This window comes from Triturus cristatus, chromosome 11, assembly GCF_964204655.1.
Source record: "Triturus cristatus chromosome 11, aTriCri1.1, whole genome shotgun sequence".
Lineage (NCBI taxonomy): Eukaryota > Metazoa > Chordata > Amphibia > Caudata > Salamandridae > Triturus > Triturus cristatus.
Window position 1 is genome coordinate 396,802,748 of NC_140594.1, and position 20,851 is coordinate 396,823,598.

The following is a 20,851-nucleotide window of genomic DNA, read 5'->3' on the forward strand; positions in this document are numbered from 1 at the left end:
AATAACTTTGGCGCCGGTTGACGAATCTTCGCGAAATTTTCAAAACTAATGAAGCGCTCCGCTCAGCTCCTACCCTGAAAGTCTCGGGGTGATTCGTCAAGCGGGGGCCAAGAAAAAAGGGGGGTCCCAAAACGCGTTTTCCCCATGCATTTTTCCATTGTACCTTTAGTTGAAGGTACAGCCCGAACGGCTGAACAGAATTACTTGAAATTTGGCAGAGAGGTAGTCCTCAGGTCAGGGAAGTGCCATTTTCAGGTCTGGTGTCAATCTGTTCAGTATTTCCTGAGAAAATAGCATTTAAACGCATATAAATATCTATACACGCGCACCGTGCGCGCACGGTGCCGTGCGCGAGCGAAATTCTGATTGGTTGTTAGATGTCAGTCAACATTCGAATTGATCGAAATCAGGAAGTGTCGGCCGCCATTTTGTTTGTTTTCAGTGCGAGAGTGAAAAAGGAAGGTGGTGAACGTGAAAAGGGGGCAGGGTAGAGAGTTCCTGACCCCCTAGCCTTTGTCAGGGGGTCCCTGAAGGCAGAACATTTAAAAAAAAATAAAAAAAAATTTAAATCGCGGGGGTGCGCGCACCGTGCGCGCACGGTGAAAAACCATAACTAAATTAGCATTTAAAAAACCGTACAAATTCACTGAAAAAACCATAGGTTTAAAAACTATAGTAGTTTGCATGTAGAAAAAGACCCAGTCTTGTTTTCTACATGCAAACTACTATAGTTTTGAATGATGGTGAGACTTTGCTGCACCGAACTATAGTAACCATAATGCAGCTGTGAGGCACGCCCACTGGGCGGGACAGTATTTAATCGCTGCAAGTGCGGCGTAAGACTTTTGCAGATGAGTCTCTTTCGGATGCCAGAGATCAAGGGCGAGATAGCCCGAAACATGTTTGGTGAACTTTCGCTGTGGAGACAAAGCCGGTTTGCCCTGCAACTTACCAATAAAGAAAGGTTGATAACATGCTTGTGTGTGGCACCTCAACTGCGGGCATCTTCTTTTGAATATTGTAGTGGCTCCGTCCGGGTTGCGAGGTGCCTCGCTGCGGAAGAGCAGCTCCAGGACGCAGTGAATTTTACAGCGCCCAAGGAACAGCGTGAACCATGTTGGTGAGAGATATATGCAGGGACCCAGTCTTGTTTTCTACATGCAAACTACTATAGTTTTGAATGATGGTGAGACTTTGCTGCACCGAACTATAGTAACCATAATGCAGCAGTGAGGCACGCCCACTGGGCGGGACAGTATTTAATCGCTGCAAGTGCGGCGTAAGACTTTTGCAGCTGAGTCTCTTTCGGATGCCAGAGATCAAGGGCGAGATAGCCCGAAACATGTTTGGTGAACTTTCGCTGTGGAGACAAAGCCGGTTTGCCCTGCAACTTACCAATAAAGAAAGGTTGATAACATGCTTGTGTGTGGCACCTCAACTGCGGGCATCTTCTTTTGAATATTGTAGCGGCTCCGTCCGGGTCGCGAGGTGCCCCGCTGCGGAAGAGCAGCTCCAGGACGCAGTGAATTTTAAAGCGCCCAAGGAACAGCGTGAACCATGTTGGTGAGAGAGATATGCAGGGACCCAGTCTTGTTTTCTACATGCAAACTACTATAGTTTTGAATGATGGTGAGACTTTGCTGCACGAACTATAGTAACCATAATGCAGCTGTGAGGCACGCCCACTGGGCGGGACAGTACTTAATCGCTGCAAGTGCGGCGTAAGACTTTTGCAGCTGAGTCTCTTTCGGATGCCAGAGATCAAGGGTGAGATAGCCCGAAACATGTTTGGTGAACTTTCGCTGTGGAGACAAAGCCGGTTTGCCCTGCAACTTACCAATAAAGAAAGGTTGATAACATGCTTGTGTGTGGCACCTCAACTGCGGGCATCTTCTTTTGATCAGGTGCCCCGCTGCGGAAGAGCAGCTCCAGGACGCAGTGAATTTTAAAGCGCCCAAGGAACAGCGTGAACCATGTTGGTGAGAGATATATGCAGGGACCCAGTCTTGTTTTCTACATGCAAACTACTATAGTTTTGAATGATGGTGAGACTTTGCTGCACCGAACTATAGTAACCATAATGCAGCTGTGAGGCACTCCCACTGGGCGGGACAGTATTTAATCGCTGCAAGTGCGGCGTAAGACTTTTGCAGCTGAGTCTCTTTCGGATGCCAGAGATCAAGGGCGAGATAGCCCGAAACATGTTTGGTGAACTTTCGCTATGGAGACAAAGCCGGTTTTCCCTGCAACTTACCAATAAAGAAAGGTTGATAACATGCTTGTGTGTGGCACCTCAACTGCGGGCATCTTCTTTTGAATATATATATATATGTGTCCCCCAGGAAGACCTATTATTTCGGCCATAGGGAGTCTCTTCGAGAATACTAGCAGATATATTGATTATTTTCTCCAACCTTTCGTTCGTAACTTACCTTCCTACATTGGAGATACTGGGGACTTTTTAACAAAAATAGAAAACCAGCAGTGGAATGATAATTGTATATTCTTGACACTTGATGTACAGAGTCTGTATACAAGTATTAGACACAATGACGGTCTGAATGCTATGAAATTTTTCCTTAACAAAAGGCCATTAGAGTTGTACCAACACACAGCCATGATATTAGACATGGCGAAATGGTGTCTAAACAATAACGTTTTTTTGTATGACAGGCTACACTATCAACAAACTCAAGGTACGGCCATGGGTACTTGCTTCGCCCCCAGCTATGCTAATTTGCATATGGGCTGGTGGGAGGAGAGGGTACTCATGGTCGGGTACCCATTACAAATGCAGGAGAATGTGAAATTGTACACTAGGTATATAGATGACATCTTTATCCTGTGGGAAGGCACAGAACAAACTGCCTTAAAGTTTTCTGAAGATCTCAACAACAATCAGTTAAATTTAAAATTTACTTGTACTGCCAGCAAAGAGTCAATTCATTTTTTAGATTTAGAACTGTTCATACAAGAAGGCAATATAGAAACAAGATCTTATAGAAAGAGCACCTCAGGGAATTCTATCCTACATGCCAGCAGTTTCCATCCCAGCAAATTAATTGAAAGTATTCCCTATGGGGAGTGTCTGCGGATGAAAAGAAACTGCAGTTCTTTGAACAGTTTCAATCAAGCTAAAGAAGAACTCTTTGATAGGCTAAACAACAGGGGATACAAACCAGAGATCCTCTACAAAGCAGAAAACAAATGTGCCACAGTGGAAAGATCGAAACTACTTAAGAGAGACATAGCTGCTTCCATTCCACCAGGTGATCCTCCAGCTAGCACACCACCTAGACTTATCACTGGCTATAACATCTATCACACAAACATACGCAGAATACTGATGAAACATTGGCAAGCGGTAAGAAGTGATCCAATAATAGGAGAGATATGTAGCAAACCACCACAGATTACATTCAGACGAGCAAAATCAATGAGGCAGGAGCTAGTTTGCAACTCACCTAGGCTAGACACCAAAACAGATTGGCTCAAAGCAAGAAATGGATTTTACAAATGTGCGAAATGCAAGGCGTGCAAGTTTGGGGTTAATACCCGCAGCCTAAGTTTGCCTTTTAAACATACTCCCTTCGAAATCCGCAGCAATTTCACTTGCAAAACAGAATTTGCAGTGTATGTTCTCAAGTGTACCTGTAATAAATTGTACGTGGGTAGCACCATCCATCAGGTACACGTACGAATTCTGCAACACCTACGTGCAATAAATACTGATGATCCATCCTACCCAGTGGCACGCCATATAAACACTACACATAGTGGTAGAAGTGAGGATCTCACATATTTTGTGATAGATAGTGTTCCTAAAAACATTCGGGGAGGAAACAGATTATTATCTCTGCGTAAACTCGAATCCAAATATATTCTACTACTGAATAGCAAGATTCCGAATGGACTTAACGCGGATGAAGCCCTAAGTGTACATCTGCAACATTAGAGTTAAATTAATGCAACACAGTACATACAGCATTGAGGCTATACCATACTGTGTGTATATCTGTTTATTTTTAAAGACTTCTTTTTGTGTTTTTTGCTCACTCTTCTACAACACAGGTTTAAACCTTTGGCACAAGCCAAGATGAATAGTAGCTTGTTTTTCCTTTAGGCGGCATGTAGTCTCATTTTGGAGTCACAGGAAGTCACTACCCACTTGGGTTTTATCGCTTGGTTAGCGAGTTAATGTAATTACATTTAAGCGCATGTTTATAATGTCCATAGTATATGTTTGACAAATGTAAAGTTGAACGTTCATGCAATCATTATTATTTTGTATATACACTTGTTTGATTTACTCGTTAGAGAATAAGTGACTCTTTCTATGTTCATGAATAACCGCCATAGGTTAACAAGCCAAAGGTGTATATAAGCACTGTAAAAATGTTTTACCTGTGTTCAGTGACCAAGGCGGCAAATCCGTCGAAACGCGTTTGGCTTTGGTGTGAAGAATAAATACTTTTCTTGATGAATCTCCCACGGTGTCAGCGCCTCTTCAGTACCGCTTGAATTGGATTGTACAATATATATATATATATATATATATATATATATCCAAGAAAGAAGTGACTCAAACAGATAGATTCACCAAAGAACAAAAATATATTTCCACTACAACGTTTCAGCTTCCGCCTTCCTCAGGTAGTACAAGATGGTTTGCTCTGTGGCTGCACAGATGACAGCTGAATTTTCAAAAAGCATCATGAGTGAAGGTTCCCTTTGGAATGTGGAATCAATGCAGTCCTGAGAGCTCTTGAGATATGCAGTAATCAGGTTGTGTTGTCAGTAATGTTCAGTCCATCTGGATGCAGTGATTTTAAACGGTACATCCAGAAGTTTTCCCTGTAGTCCAGTAGTTCTTCCTTTGAAACATGTTCCACGGGGAAAATCTTCAAATCTGATACTGAATGATCCACAAGGTCATTGAGGTTATTGTTGTGCACCAGTTTTAAATGTGCAGCCACAGAGCAAACCATCTTGTACTACCTGAGGAAGGCGGAAGCTGAAACGTTGTAGTGGAAATATATTTTTGTTCTTTGGTGAATCTATCTGTTTTAGTCACTTCTTTCTTGGATATATATATATATATATTACGATCCTGTAAAAACTTTACAAACATGGAATTACGATTCGCACGGAAACACCATTTCCGTACGAACCGTAAAAAACACCGACCGACGAAAATATACATACGAATGTGATCCGGGAATGCTGCGACGTGACGTCAGGACGCTGTCAGGCAGCGTTTCACGACCCAGGAAGTACGATTCGGACCGACAGCAGTCAGGACGGCAATATTTTTACGACACCCAAAAAGTGCCGGAAAAGCGAAGTACGGCGCGAAACGACCAGAGTAGGTGGCGCAGTACGCGCCGTACCCCCCCCCAGCCCCCGTACGTTCGAGTCGTACCCCCCAGCCCCCGTACGTTTGAGTCGTACCCCCCCAGCCCCCGTACGTTCGAGTCGTACCCCCCCAGCCCCCGTACGTTCGAGTCGTACCCCCCCAGCCCCCGTACGTTCGAGTCGTACCCCCCAGCCCCCGTGAGTACGCGCGGTACCCCTCCCAGCCCCCGTGAGTACGCGCCGAACCCCCGTGTATGTACACCCCTGTACGTTCGAGTCGTACCCCCACCCGTGTATGTACACCCCTGTACATGTCGAACCCCCCCGTGTATGTACACCCCTGTACGTGTCGTACTCCCCGTGTATGTACACTCCCTACGCGCTGGGGGTACGCACCGTATATACACGGGTGGGGGTACGACTCGAACGTACAGGGGTGTACATACACGGGGAGTACGACACGTACAGGGGTGTACATACACGGGGGTTCGACACGTACAGGGGTGTACATACACGGGGGGTTCGACACGTACAGGGGTGTACATACACGGGGGTTCGACACGTACAGGGGTGTACATACACGGGTGGGGGTACGACTCGAACGTACAGGGGTGTACATACACGGGGAGTACGACACGTACAGGGGTGTACATACACGGGGGGGTTCGACACGTACAGGGGTGTACATACACGGGGGGTTCGACACGTACAGGGGTGTACATACACGGGGGGTTCGACACGTACAGGGGTGTACATACACGGGGAGTATGACACGTACAGGGGTGTACATACACAGGGGGTTCGACACGTACAGGGGTGTACATACACGGGGGGTTCGACACGTACAGGGGTGTACATACACGGGGGTTCGACACGTACAGGGGTGTACATACACGGGTGGGGGTACGACTTGAACGTACGGAGGCTGGGGGGGTGTTGGGCGCGTATGCGGGCACATGTCTCCATGGTTGCTATGGGTGTTCGGTGCGGACAGTGTTTTTTCCATACGGTTGTAACATCAGACGCACGGGATGGATCGTGATTCCTCGGTCGGACTTCACTTTTCACATTTGTACGGTAAATCGTCCGGGGACGTGTCGGACACATTTTCCGACCCGAGGACGTGTGGGGAATTCTTCCCAATGCGATTCGTATGGTCCTTTTCCCATGCGAATCGTAATTGAAGTTTGTACGGCACTTGTACGATTCGTACGGTAAAAAGACCGGATACGAGTCGTACGGGGAATTTTTTTACCGGATCGTGATCGCCACCTAAGTTTGCACATATATGCACAATCTACCTGGTGCCAATTCTCGAAGTGGGAGTCTGCAAGGTCGAATATTTGGTCTGAACATCGGATGAGAAGCTGTGCCAATGCAGCTACTATGTTTACCTTTTGCTCTTATAATTCTTATAGGTTTTTGGTTAAATTAATTTTATAATTCCAGAACTGCTGTGTTTGAATGGATCAATGTGCTGCTCTGTGAAAGGGCATAACCCAGGGGTGAAATGCTGAATGCCCAAAAAGACACATCAATAGGCTTTAGGGAGAGATACTACTAAGGTGATATTCACAAACTGCATTTTGAAGTATGTGAAGTAGTACTACTCACGTACTTCAAAATGCTAGTAACATATGCAGAGATCTCCTTCAAGGCGGCGAAGATCTCCGCACACGTAAGGTTTTAATTTACGTGTAAATGCGTGCGTGACCAGGGGGAGTGATAGAAAAATGGGAAATAATTACTCAAAATATAGGACTTTAGGGAAGCATGAATCAAAGTTTAGTGAGGGAGATGTAAAGAAAAACACACAGCCATAAAAGAGTAAGGTCTTTGCAATTCACAAACTACACTTCTAAAGTTACTACAGCCTTAAAACACGGTGCAAATATGCTGAAGCCTAGCATTGAGTTAGGTCTAGCATCACACATGGCTGCTCACAGGTGCTGCAACACACTCCCATAGAAACTAATTGAGCCAGGGACTTGAAATTTAATACCATAGGAAATAGGGCTAAAATTAATAAGTTATTGCAACTTTTAAATGAAATGTTTATTTTTTTACTGTTTAAAATTTTATAAATTAATAATGAATGATTTTAAAATGTAGATTGATAGAATTGGCACACATTAAATAATTTCAAGGAATAAACCATGGATGTAGATGTGTAGAGTTTTCACCTCTCACAAAGACTGGCTCCTCCCCACACTCAACAATGGTAATGAACAGCATTTTACACTCTACTCATCTGCATATGGTATTTGAACCCATATTTCACAGGGATCTGAAAATTATGGTAAATATTTATCTATTGTCTGTGAAATATGGATCCAAGACCACTCTGAAGAGCTTTAACATTGCCAGAGATAGTAGGATTATACTGTATGGAGGACCAAACTTTACAGCAGGTTTAGCAAAATTATGGAGCAAAACATGAAAATTATGTGGTACATTTTCTGTGAGTATTATTTTACCCATTTGAGATAGATGAACAATTTTGGTGAACTCTCCAAATGTGGCTAATTAAGTGGCAAACATACTGAATTCATAATTATACAGTAAAAAGCTGCAGCCACAGAATCACCTACATCCACTGATTGATTAGAAATTAATTCAATAAAAGTAAACAAAGCCTGAATATTCTAATCCCAATAAGTGATCGTTGTTAGCTGTACTTTGAAAAAAATTGCTTTTTAAATCTAACCACCCCCTAAAAAAACGGTTAATGAATATATAACAGGTACCATGTATACTAAGGTCCTATATTCCCATGTAGGGTTTATGGTGATATTTACAAACAAGTAGTCCTTTTACCTTGTGGGTTATTATCATGCCATCAGAACCCCTCTATGGCAAGATTGATCCATATTACCACATTGCACATGTATCCATTATGCACTCTCTCTCTCTCTAATATATATATAGATAGTTATAGTTAGGACCGTGTTTCCATAGGAAATCCGCAACATTCTATTTTGAATAACTTTGGCGCCGATTGCCGAATCCTCGCGAAATTTTCAAAATAGGTGGGGCGCTCCGCTCCGCTCCTTCACTGAAAGTCTCGGGGGGATTCGTCAAGCGGGGGCAGAGTAAAAGGGGGGTCCCAAAACGCGTTTTCCCCATGCATTTTTCCATAGGACCTTTAGTCCAAGCTGCAGCCCGAACGGCTGAACAGAATTACTTGAAATTTGGCAGAGAGGTAGTCCTCAGGTCAGGGATGTGCCTTTTGCAGGTCTGGTGTAAATCTGTTCAGTATTTTCTGAGAAAATAGCATTTAAATCAATATATATATCTATGGGCGCGCTCCGAGCGCGTACCGTAAGCTTACCGTACGCGCACGCTGCCGTGCGCGAGCGCGATTCTGATTGGTTGTTAGATCTTAGTAAACATTCTAATCGGTCGAAACCAGGAAGTGTCGGCCGCCATTTTGTCTCTCGCAGTCTGAGGGGGTGAAAAACAAAGGTGGATAAAGTGAAAAGGGGGAAGGCTGGACAGTTCCTGACCCCCTAGCCTTGGTCAAGGGGTCTCAGAAGGACCCCCAAGGGCAAAAATGTATTTTAATGTTTTTTAAGAAAAATCGCCGAATGCGCGTAGCGTACGCGCACGGTAGAAACGGAAAAATTCCGCGAACTACGTAACGTGGGCGCGCGGTGCGCGAAGCGCACCACGCGCCCACAGCGCGCGCACGGTACGCGCACAGTGAAAAAACTTTAAATAAATAAATAAATAAATCAGCATTTAAAAAACCGTACAAATTCACTGAAAAAAACATAGGTTTCACACACGTTATAGTTAGGAATTAGCATTTAAAAAACCTTGCAAATTCACTTAAAAAACCATAGGTTTCACACATGTTATAGTTAGCTGGGCATTTCACTCGTGAAAAACCAATGAAATTCCCCCGTTATAGTTAGGTCAGATAACTATAACTCGCGCGCCCGCAATCCAGTGCTCATGACGTCACATATTACATCACTCATGACATGGTCAGTGGCATTACTCATGACATCACCGATGACATCATCCTTGTGATAGAGTGGCGGTCGCGCGAGTTATAGTTATCTGACCTAACTATAACGGGGGAATTTCATTGGTTTTTCACGAGTGAAATGCCCAGCTAACTATAACATGTGTGAAACCTTTGGTTTTTTAAGTGAATATATATATATATATATATATATATATATATATATATATATATATATATATATATATATATATATGCATGCAAGATCCTGATCAAGATTCCTCTCCACTCAGTCGGAAGATCAGGTACGGACCACTTGTAGCTTAATTTTGAAATCTGTGCTTTATTGTGCAAAAAAGTTCCACTGCATGACGCGTTTCGACCGGGTTGCCCCGGTCTTGATCACATGACGTGCCTTCGTAGTTCTACCTCTTAAATAGTGACGTGCTATAAGCTAAACCACTCCCCCTGCAGCAGTCAAACTAAACAACATACTTCTAGCAGCCACATCAGTATTAGAATTCGTAATTTCTAAAATTACATACAAAAAAATATACATTGTTTCTGTGGGATGACTAAAGTAATGAATGCAGTTTGACTCCATAATATAATGCCAAGTGGCTAAAGACTCTTGAAAGAAAATGTAATAACAGTTCATAAAAAATTCATTAAATCCCTGCTATTCCAGAATCCTGTTTAGACTGCAAAGCTGCCGTAGGAAGGTGTGGATACTAAAATTAAAGTGCAAGTGCTAATTAAAGTGCATCTCGTCACACATTAAAATGTAGCTATTTAAAATCATCATAGCTAAAATTTTGAATCAATGCAGGTTACAGCAGAAAAAGTCCCAAATGTGTAATTATACATAGTTGGTATGATGGTATGTATCTAGTGGGGAAAACAATATGTACAACATGGAGCATGAATAGTAGTGCCAAGAGTGTTTTCATAAACCGGATGTTTTGAGATATAGACAAGACTGTTAGTGCCAATGTGTGGTGTAGTAACAGAGCCTTAACTGAGGTTTGTGCAAATAAGCAGATACAGTACAATATGACAACGCCAACACTGTGTGATAAAACAGGGATAATACATGTGGAGTTCCCATAAAACTGACTAAAACCAAGTAAAAAGCCCCATAAAACCAAGTAAGACCAGAATGATCAGGTAAAACCAGATAAAAACGGGGGTTAATAACAAGGTCACACTAATCGGATAAAAGAACACCATAGGTAAAAAATACTCCGCTGTTGTCACCATTACATTAATAGATACATATTCAACCAGAACTCAGGGGCCATACACAGAAATGTAGATTAACCTAACATTTATAAAAAATTGTGCGTGTCCTCCCCCGTGTTTAGCCCATTTGGCATCTTGGTGTCAAGTGTGAGAATGTATTGTGTTTCCAATTGGCGAAGCCTCTTTTCCCTATTGCCTCCTCTGGATGACCTCGGAACTGCATCAATAACAAAATAATTTAAATCTTTCAGATTGTTGTTGTGCACGAGGTTGAAATGCCGAGCAACAGGGTAGTTGGGGTCTGTGTTGACAATAGCACGCAAGTGTTGCAGGATGCGGTTAAATACCTGCAACTTCGTGCTTCCCACATATTTGAGGTGACAGGTACATTCTAATACATAAACCGCAAAATCGGTACGACATGTGTACATACCCTTGATTTTTATGGGTGTTGGGTCAAATGCATCTGTGTATTCCTGTCTGTTAACCCCAAATTTACAGGCTCGACAGGTATTGCATTTATAAAACTTGTTCTATTGGACAGCCAAGTGGTAGGTGGAGCAGTAACCTCAGGGCTAGTTCTAACTAAAGTGTCCCTCATAGAGGGTGCCCTTCTGAAGGTAATGGAGGGCAAATCTGGCAATATAAGAGAGAGAGTCAAATCTGTTTTTACGATATGCCAATTGTTTTGTATAATCTTTCTTACTTGTGTTTCTTGGTCACTATAAGTGGTTATAAGTCTCATAGTGTTAGTACTGGCTGAGTTTGTAGGTTGAGTGGTGACTGAATTGGATTCACTGATTGTTGCAGATAAAACCCCGTTACTGTTAGCCTTTAGTAGCGCAGTATCTAAATCTTTGTTGTTGTAACCTCTTTTCAAAAATCTTTGTACCGCGTCAGCTTGGCATTGTCTAAGATCAGTTTCAGTACTACAGATTCTTTTTATCCTTAAAAATTCTCCGTAGGGTATACTCCTGATGAGGTGTCTGGGGTGGGCGCTGAGGGCGTGTAATGTGGAATTTCCAGCTGTGACCTTCCTGTGCAAGTTGGTCTGTATTCCATCATCATTGATATAGATCTCAACGTCTAGGAACTGAACACTATGACTGCTGATTTGTGCTGTGAACTGTAAATTTAAATTATTATCATTGATGTTATTGACAAAGCTCTCAGCTGATTCCATAGTTCCATGCCAAATTACACAGATGTCGTCAATGAAGTGCCACCATTTAATAACGTGTGCATCATACAGCTGTTTATGGGTATGCCTGAGGACATGCTCCTCTCACCAGCCGACATGCAAGCATGTGTAGCTGGGAGAGAAACATGCCCCCATGGCCACCCCACGCAACTGGTGATACACTTCCTTATTAAATAGGAAAAAGTTGTTTAGTAAACACAGTTCAATTATTTGCAGTATCATTGCATTGTGTTGATGACATTGGATGTTTCTACAGTCTAGATATTATTTAACAGCTCTCAGTCCATCGCTGTGTCTGATGCTTGCATATAAAGAACAAATGTCCATCACAATCAGTAGATATTCATTCTTCCAGGTTACCTTCCTTAGTTTAGTGAGAAAATGCCCAGTATCTTTAACTAAAGAAGGTAAGTTCTCTACGAAGTCTTGCAAATAGTAATCTACATATTTAGAAGTAGCTTCGAGCAAACCTTTCTGGGCGGAAATAATCGGGCGGCCTGGCACGGGGTTACATTTTTGTGAACCTTCGGGATTAGGTAAACAACAGGAGTGATTGGATGGTCATTTTTCAAAAAGTTGTACTTGTTCTTGCTGAGCAAACCTTCACATTTCCATTGTGCTAAGTGTCCAAAGAACAGTTCTTTTGTGTTTTTCAAGACTTGTTGTGTAACCTTTTTATAACCTGCAGTATCAGTAAGGTGGCGTTCCGCTTCCTGCATATACATTTGTCTCGGCCATAATACTATATTTCCACCTTTGTCTGCATTATTAATGATGATATTGTCAGCCTCTTTAAGTTTGCACATTAATTTAGAATATTGAATATATATATATATATGTGCGTACATATATAGCCAAAGGTGAATGGCAGTTGTCTGTGGGCTCCAAAACACAATTGGTGCTTGGTGAATTGCGAGACTGCACCAATGCCACCAAATATCCTGAGACTCTTGAAATTTCCCATAGAGACAAATTCCTTTATTCAGGCCAAAGTACAAACATTGATGTGTTTCGGACGCAACTAGCCTTGGTCACAATAAGTGACGCCATTTTTCCTTGGTGTATATACAACTTTAGTGCAACATCCATCACCTTGTCTGTCCCTACACATCAGCTACGTTCAGCTCAATCTCATAATCTGGTGATCCCCAGGTACAAGAAACGTGCTTGGGGTGGTAGACGTTTGTTGGTTGGGACAACTAAACTCTGGAATTCTCTTCCCCAAAGGTTCAAAGACGACAATCACCTGTTGGCTTTCAGGAAGGTACTAAAGACTTGGCTGCTTAACCAACTTTAGCCAAGATCTTGTGACTTTCGTTTGATCTGTTGAGACTAGCGCCTTGACACCTTCCGGTAATTGGTTTGCGTTTTATAAATCTCTTTTTCATTTAATTTCATAGACATAAAAGACATGCTTCCTGCTCTGATAAATATAAAGATAATTCATCCTCCAATATATACCTTTCTAAATTTTATTTATAAAGTCAATCATAATTGTCTTGAGGTTGTCAAATTTATGATCACTCACTCATTTGCAGGGTAATCCTCCCAGGCCAGAATCACACATAAGGGTAACTTGGATTCAAGTGCTCCCACTAACTCCTATATCACTGGGCCAATTAATTCAAATCATGCTCCGTACACATCATACTGACCATTTTTTTAAAAAGTGGCTCATGTCTCAAAACATTGAACAAAAATAATGTAAAGCTTTATAAATTACAATAGCTCAAAATATCTCATTGTACATTGAACTTCTACATCATGCATTTAAATGGTGCGCCTCCAAATTTCTTCTTTAGCTCTCAATCCCACCCAATAGGGCAAAGAAGAAATATATTATTTCCGTTCAATGTTTTCAGCCATGAGCCCCTTTTTTTATGGTTGATGTTGCAATAAAGCTGGATATACACCACTGGAAAATGGTGTCACTCATTGTGAACAAGGCTAGTTTAGCTGAAATGCTTCAATGTGTGTACCCCTTGACCTGAATAAAATGATGAATTTGCTGAACCACTTCTGGAGTGCAGGTCTTTCTTTGGAAAAGATTGAGAGAAACAGTATGTATGTACATCTATCTATCTATCTATCTATCTATCTATCTATCTATCTATCTATCTATCTATCTATCTATCTATCTATCTATGTATCTATAAGCATATTTTAATACAGTTATGTTCAATTAGTTGGTGAAATGTATTAGCTTACTTATGTTTATCTTTGCCAACTATATTCATATTATATATAATAATGCTGTAAGCATTCCGTACCTTGAGACTTAGGACCTGACTTGGGGATCGGTGGATGGGTTCTTCATCACAAACGTGACAGATATCCCATCTGCCGAATTACCAGTGTCATTGTATATAATTCATGTGTAATTCGGCGGACGGGATATCCGTCAGACTTCTGATGGAATGTCCCATCCGGCGAACTCTAAATCAGGCCCTTAGTCTTAAAACTATGCTAACCATCCCACCTCACCAATCTATATATCGTTATTGCTGCTAGACAAACATTTCTGATCCAGGTCTTGCTTTGTTAAATAAATATTAAATTAATTTGTCTGATAATAATGCTGTTTATTTCTGCGTCCTCATTTGTGGATCGCTTATGCGTGTTCCTTTCTGGTTTGGTGCAGAGGAAACTGATGTGGAACTGTCCTATCAGGGGGACCCAAAGCTGTGCCTGCAAGGCTCCGAATACTGGTGCCAGAGTGAAGAGACGGCCTCACTATGCATGAAAGAAGATTACTGCATGGGTCTCTGGCAGAACGTCCCTGCAGAGGTAAGTGTTCACAAAATAATTCTCACCTTGAAAAGTTCTGCTTCGTTATTTTTTCCTTTGGCACAGAGGCTGACTTAAATGTTTTGCACAGACCAGTGCTTAATTTGAGCCACTGGTATCCGGTACTCAGCACCAGCACTTAATCATCGCACTGGTGCTTTTCATGAGCAGTTAAGGACACATTTATGGTAAGTAGGGAGGAGTAAGTAATTTTCCCAGAATCACAGGATGTTGAGCCAACACCAAGTCAGCAGCTCGGGCCATTATGCCACAAATCCTCCCAACTTTCATGGTTAGTAGTTGGTTCTGTTTATGGCGCCGCTAACAGGAGAAATGGGCTGGTGCAAGCTGCCACCTGACGAAAGCCCCCAGCACTTTGTTTTTTTTTCAAACAAATTAACCACTGGCACAGCTGTATAACTGGGTTGTTTTCTGATATTTTATATGGTCATTCACAATTTGTTATAGTGACGTTGTCTATTTTTCATGCGGTCTGATTTAAAGATGGGGGGTCAATTAAAGATTCTGACGTGTTGCCTACTCTGTGCTGCTTGTGAATGAAATGCAGTATCACAAAGGAAATGGTCTCAGAGGCATGAAAAAGTACTCCTGTCACCATTATTTGTCAAGGTGGGAATATTTCAAGATGGCGACCAAAACTTCAAACGGTGGTTAGATGTAGGGAAACACGTCAGAGGTACACAGTGTGTCCTGTAGAAGTGCTTTTGTTTGGCCTTACTAAGGTATCAAATGATCAGACAATATTTTAAAATATGTAATTCTTATATTGACAATAATGGCACAGTAAGCAAATAACAAAGCATGCTACAATTTTTTTCATAGGCACAAAACAAGCACTGTTTGATTTTGGCATGCAACAACCATATACTTTTGAAAGCCACTGTCATCACAAGCTGCACGCTGATGTACACCACAGGCAATATTCAACGGAACTGCTTTCTGTTTATTTTCATGAAGCCATTTATATGTCATATGATGCATTAAAACTTTCTAATGAGCATAGCTGATACACTGGCCAAGGAAATTCTTTAGGTCTCGTGCTAGCTGCGACTTTTGGATTTTACCAATATTATATGTATAATATACTTACTTATAGGGACTTTCAAACAGCCTTCTTCATAGATTGGTTTGCTGGTGTGTCATTCACAGTTTCCTTCTGCCCAGTACAGCATGGGGCAGTGGGTCAGCCCACTGGATCTATTGTCTAATAGTGTGAGTGACAGAATTCTGCCTTTTTACAAAGAGCACTTCCAAACCAACACAAAGTAGTTCCCATAAATGCCAGTGCCTGCTACGGCAATAAGTTCTTTTTGAGACCAAAAGTATTTTTGCTGTTAACCAATGTTTTTATTTTGGTTTAGATTGACAAGTGCCCAGCAGTGTATCCAACAATAAAGTTTTGTAAAGACCATGACAAAACAAAACTAGCACTGACTAAGCCATTAGGCTGACAGCCAAGGCCAAAATCAGACATTTTGCCTTTGTCAAAGGTTGTTTTTCAATATGTTTCTTAGAATTTGTAATATAGTGCACATCTTTGATAAACTCAGCTAGAATGGATTCTCTAAATGATATGCAGCACCCAAAAAAGTCATATGTACAGCATTTAATAGGAAAAACATGTCCCTAGACAACAGTCGTCTCAATCAAGTAACACGACATACACCCGGTAGTACAATTCTTGAAGAAAGAAGTACATATCTGATAGAGCATTCATTCATTTAGAGTCAGTCCATGGGGACCAGTGTGCATATATATCTTAGATACTTAGATCCTTGTTAGAATACAGGCTGGTGCTGTCATATTTCCCTCTTAGATCCAAACACCTATGTTTTTATGGTGTTTTATCTATTGGAATCTGGGGTAAAAAATAACTCTGTAAAATCACTTAGGTGGAAGCGCATAGGGTGCCTCGTTCTGAGATGGCCAGTAACTAAACTAGGAGAATTATCAATTCCAGACGACAAACCAACTCCAGTTATCGTCCTTCACAAATTGCTGAACCCAGAATGGGGAATAACATTGCTGGTGCCATACCGCATGTGGTTTCCGCCTACGGCCCCAGAGCATTGCTCTGAGGTCAGGAGAGAGCCAAGTCCCCAAACTGATAAAGCCCATAAACTTGGAAGTCAGTCATCAACCAAAGTAAGATGTAACAGCTCCAGAGAGATTACTCACCGTGATGATGATACAATGAGTCTCCCCAGGCAGCAAGTCTCATAGAGATTACATTTAAAAATGTCCCAGGGTCACATTAGGCAATGGCAGGTCTGAAGGAAAAGAAACACGTGTGATGAGCGTGTTTAGGGCTTTGTGCCTTACAAAGGAAGTGACATGTGCAAAAAATGTGATTAGCGATGCCGGCATCCGTTGCTTACCCATTGCCTTACCCGGTGGGGGATCTAATGTCAAAGGATGCTGTTGCATAACATCTTGTCGAGAGAGGTGGAGACTATAAAGGCACATTCCTAGCAACACAAGGGCAGCTATGGAGAGCTATGGAATATATCACTTTGTCCACATGCACACAAGATGCAGACACAGGCACAACTGCTCACACAGCTCGAACAGCTCCAACCACCCCCTAACACTTAGGGCCCGATTTAGAAAGAAAAAAAAGAAGTTGTACATCTGCATCCCTAAATGTACTCCTGCTCACGGGTACAGATGTATAACTTATGGGAATTTACACAAGTTCCCAGATGCAGATCTGGAAAGCTGTACCAGTTAAAGCTTCACAAGTATAGTACTTTGATAGTAATATGGCATTTTTAGGTTTCATATTCCCAAAGGTTACCAGCACCTATGTGAAATTGTACATTAATTTCTTGTATTGTTTTTATCTTAGATGGAAACAATTATTCCTAGTGTAGAAACCCCTTTTCTACATCACCATGAAGCTTGAGGGTGCTCGGCCCGAATATACGATGTTACAACGCAAACAATTACAACGCATGCTTTTACAATGCAGTATTTACAGCTCAACTACCATTACATCGCATGATTTTACAACGCATATTTTTAAAGCTACCATTACAACGCATTCCATTACAATGCATACCATTACAATGCATACCATTACAACGCATAATACTTTTCGGGCAACAGCTGGGTAAGTGTTGGATAGTGTAAGGGTAAAAATTACTATTCCCACTCCAGTGAGTGCAACAGTAGGGTAAGTGTTGGATAGTATAGGGGTAAAAATTATTATTCCCACCCCAGTGAGTGCAACAGTAGGGAAAGTGTTGGATAGTGTAGGGGTAAAAATTACTATTTCCATGTACCCCAAAACCCATACCCACCCTAAAACTAAAAAATCTCAATTACTTGCCTTATGATGCATTGTAATGTCATGCGTTCTAATGGTATACGTTGTAATGGCATGTGTTGTAGTGACATGCGTTGTAATGGCATGTGTTGTAATGGCATGCGATGTAAAGGCAATCGCGTTGTAAAGGTAGTCATTATAATGGCTGTGTTGCAATGGATGTTTCCTGCTCAGCCCCCTTCCTACCCTGAAAAGGGACATAAGTAGTCTTTGACCATTTTGTGGGTGAGAAAGGGCTTGAGAAGACCTTTTGAATGCTTTCAAACTTTGAGTATTGGGCGTCCACAAAGTTGAACCGCGCCTTGTGATATTCGCTTTCCACCCCTCACAGACTAGCTATTAAAGTGTTATTGCATGAAATGATAGTGTATTTATATAGCTCATACTCTCCTGACGAGGCATTGAAGCACTTCACACTGGGCAGCACACTGCTCCAGACCCAAGGTTAGTGGCTATTCAAGTGGTATTGGTTATTGTTACCTACAAAAGAGTAAAAAGATTTACACCTCCATAGTGTTACCCTAGCAGGCATACATTCAGCCATTTTCAGACTCATATGTTCATGACCAAAAATTACTTGGCAAATTGGGCCCATTGTGTACAATTGATCTGGGTGAATCTCTTCAGAGAGGAGTGTGCTCACCACCACTGCCTAAACATGAAGGGGATCAGAGAGAGAGAAGGCCAGTGAGTACTGAAGATATCTTAGGACCTTATTATGAGTCTGGCAGTCCACAGACCGCTTGACTCATGGTGGTGGTCTCCTGACCACCCTATTACGACTAGGGCGGTCGGGCCACCCTGAGACCACCGCAGCCGTTGCAACCGACACAGAACGGCCATTACCTGGCAGTTGTGCTGGTGGTTGCGCGGCGGTCCTGAGGCTACAATATGTTTGGCGGGGCCGCTATGGCCCCTCCAAGCATATTGCGAGTTTCCTCACTGCCACACTTTTCATGGAGGTGCGACTGTCATGAAAGTGTGGCGGTGAGGAACAAAGGAAACAAAGGTGGTGCCTCACGCCATGTGGATGCACACAGGAGGGGATCATCACGCACACCAGACCTAGCACGGTATGGACAGTAGCAGTCTATGTCATGCAGGTACTGCCTTTGACGTTTCCATTGCAGTGCCTATGTCAGTTCCTACATGGGTTTGGCGGTGCAGGAGCGGGGCACCAAAACCCATAATAAGGCCCTCAGGGTGGACTGGATGAGACCATTCCGGTGAGAAAAAAATATGACATGGCTACGTCATTCGTTGCAACTTGGCCAGACTGTAAGGGGCAGGACCCTGGTATGGAAGACCCTAATGCAAGTTCAATCGGGCTGGAAAGGTTGAAGACTGTGTGCATGTGACATATCCAGTTCATCAAGTACAAATTGTACAAGTTTTCAAACAAATGCATGACAGGGTCCTGTACTGCATAATTGCCCTTCACCTCAGTTTCTCATTTTAAGCCCGCCCACTGACTTCTGTAAGGGTTTTTTTTCCTAATGTTTTGCGTGTAGAACAAGTGGCAGGAAGCAATGAAAAGTGATGCCAACCATTAGGGCTACTTACAATTAAAAATGCCTGTAGCACCGCGCAAAATTCTGCAACACAGCGCAAGTTGCTGCGCAGCCTAGTTCAAGTTCCTTCCACAGCACTTACTAGATCGAGGTCCATGTCTCAGTGATTTGAACTCTTCTTTCCATCACTTCCCCAGCTCGAGGCCTCTTCACATGGCGCTCCTGAAGATGCTACCGAGGAGGAGGAGGAGAAAAGGAAGAAGAACAAGAACAAGAACAAGAACAAGAAAAGGAAGAAGGACAAGAAAAAGAAGAAAGACAAGAAAGGAAAGAAAGGGAAGAAAGGGAAGAAAAACAAGAAGAGAAAAGACAAAACTGACATTAAATGCTCAGGCTGCACCCAGATTGTGACAAACTTGCAGAGTTGCGTTGGTGAAAACCTTGATGACGTGAGTGCTCTTACCTTGATGTCAGACAGATCTGGGCATGAGGTCTAGACTAAAGTAGACAAAAGCATATAGTTCCACTTCTAACACTCTGTTCTTGGTGTTTGGAAGCCACCCTCACCAAGTACACCAATCCGCCTTTACTACCCTTTTTTCTATAGCCAGAGACCAAGGGCACCCCATTTCTACTCCATTCTACTCGAGACCGAGTAACTACACAGAGCTTCAGGTGGGTGAGGTGGAGAGGAAAGCAGAATTAAAGTTGTTCGAGAATTCATAGATGGTCTATGAGCCATGTATAAAGTTGAAGTTTGGTTTACAGAATTTTATGGTCAAATGGATGAATAGCTGATTCCTGGAACACAAGAGAAATCCTTTATTCTTTAAAGACTAATGCCCTGGATCACTAGAAATCATACCTTAACTTTGGCCATCAATCACAATAATTCAGTAAGGTAAATATGTTGTCATAGTCCAACCTAAGGGGCATATTTACAAGCCCCAATCGCCACCAGAGCATCACTTTTTCTGATGCTCCTGTGGCGTAGCACCATTTCCCATATTTACATGGTGGCACTAAGCTACTTAACGTGGCTTAACACCACCTTGTAAATATATGCCCCTTTCCGCCTCAGTCTTCTGCTGCAAAGGGGCATACAATGGGTGCTGCTGTGGGTGTTTCACGGCAACACCCATTGCTTTTTGACACTGTCCGAGATTTACAAGGGCGAGGCAGTGCCAAAAAGAGCGCCATTCTAATGCCATAGATTACCAGGCATTAGAATGGCGATGCAAGGAGATATCATTAATTTCTCCTTGTTTTTTGCTCTGAAAGAGCAAATCGTCATGAATGATTCTTTATGCGCGGGAAGGTGTTCCTCCCTGCACATAAACAATAGCCCCTGCAATACAGGCACCATTACAACATGGCGGCAGGGTGCCTGCACTGGCGCTAGGCAGCTTATTTTGCACCAGCGCTAGGGGAAACAC

The 20,851-nt window shown here is 42.5% G+C and overlaps 1 protein-coding gene across 1 annotated transcript in view; it reads left to right on the top strand.

The window, feature by feature from the left end:
- LOC146784281 (pulmonary surfactant-associated protein B-like) overlaps nt 1-20,851 on the top strand; it is a 79,123-nt gene that overhangs the window by 46,265 nt on the left and 12,007 nt on the right. The window contains exons 5-6 of the mRNA XM_085635304.1: nt 14,410-14,555; nt 19,613-19,864. Of these exons, the coding sequence (XP_085491430.1) occupies nt 14,410-14,555; nt 19,613-19,864 (398 nt within the window). The remainder of the gene's footprint in view (nt 1-14,409; nt 14,556-19,612; nt 19,865-20,851) is intronic.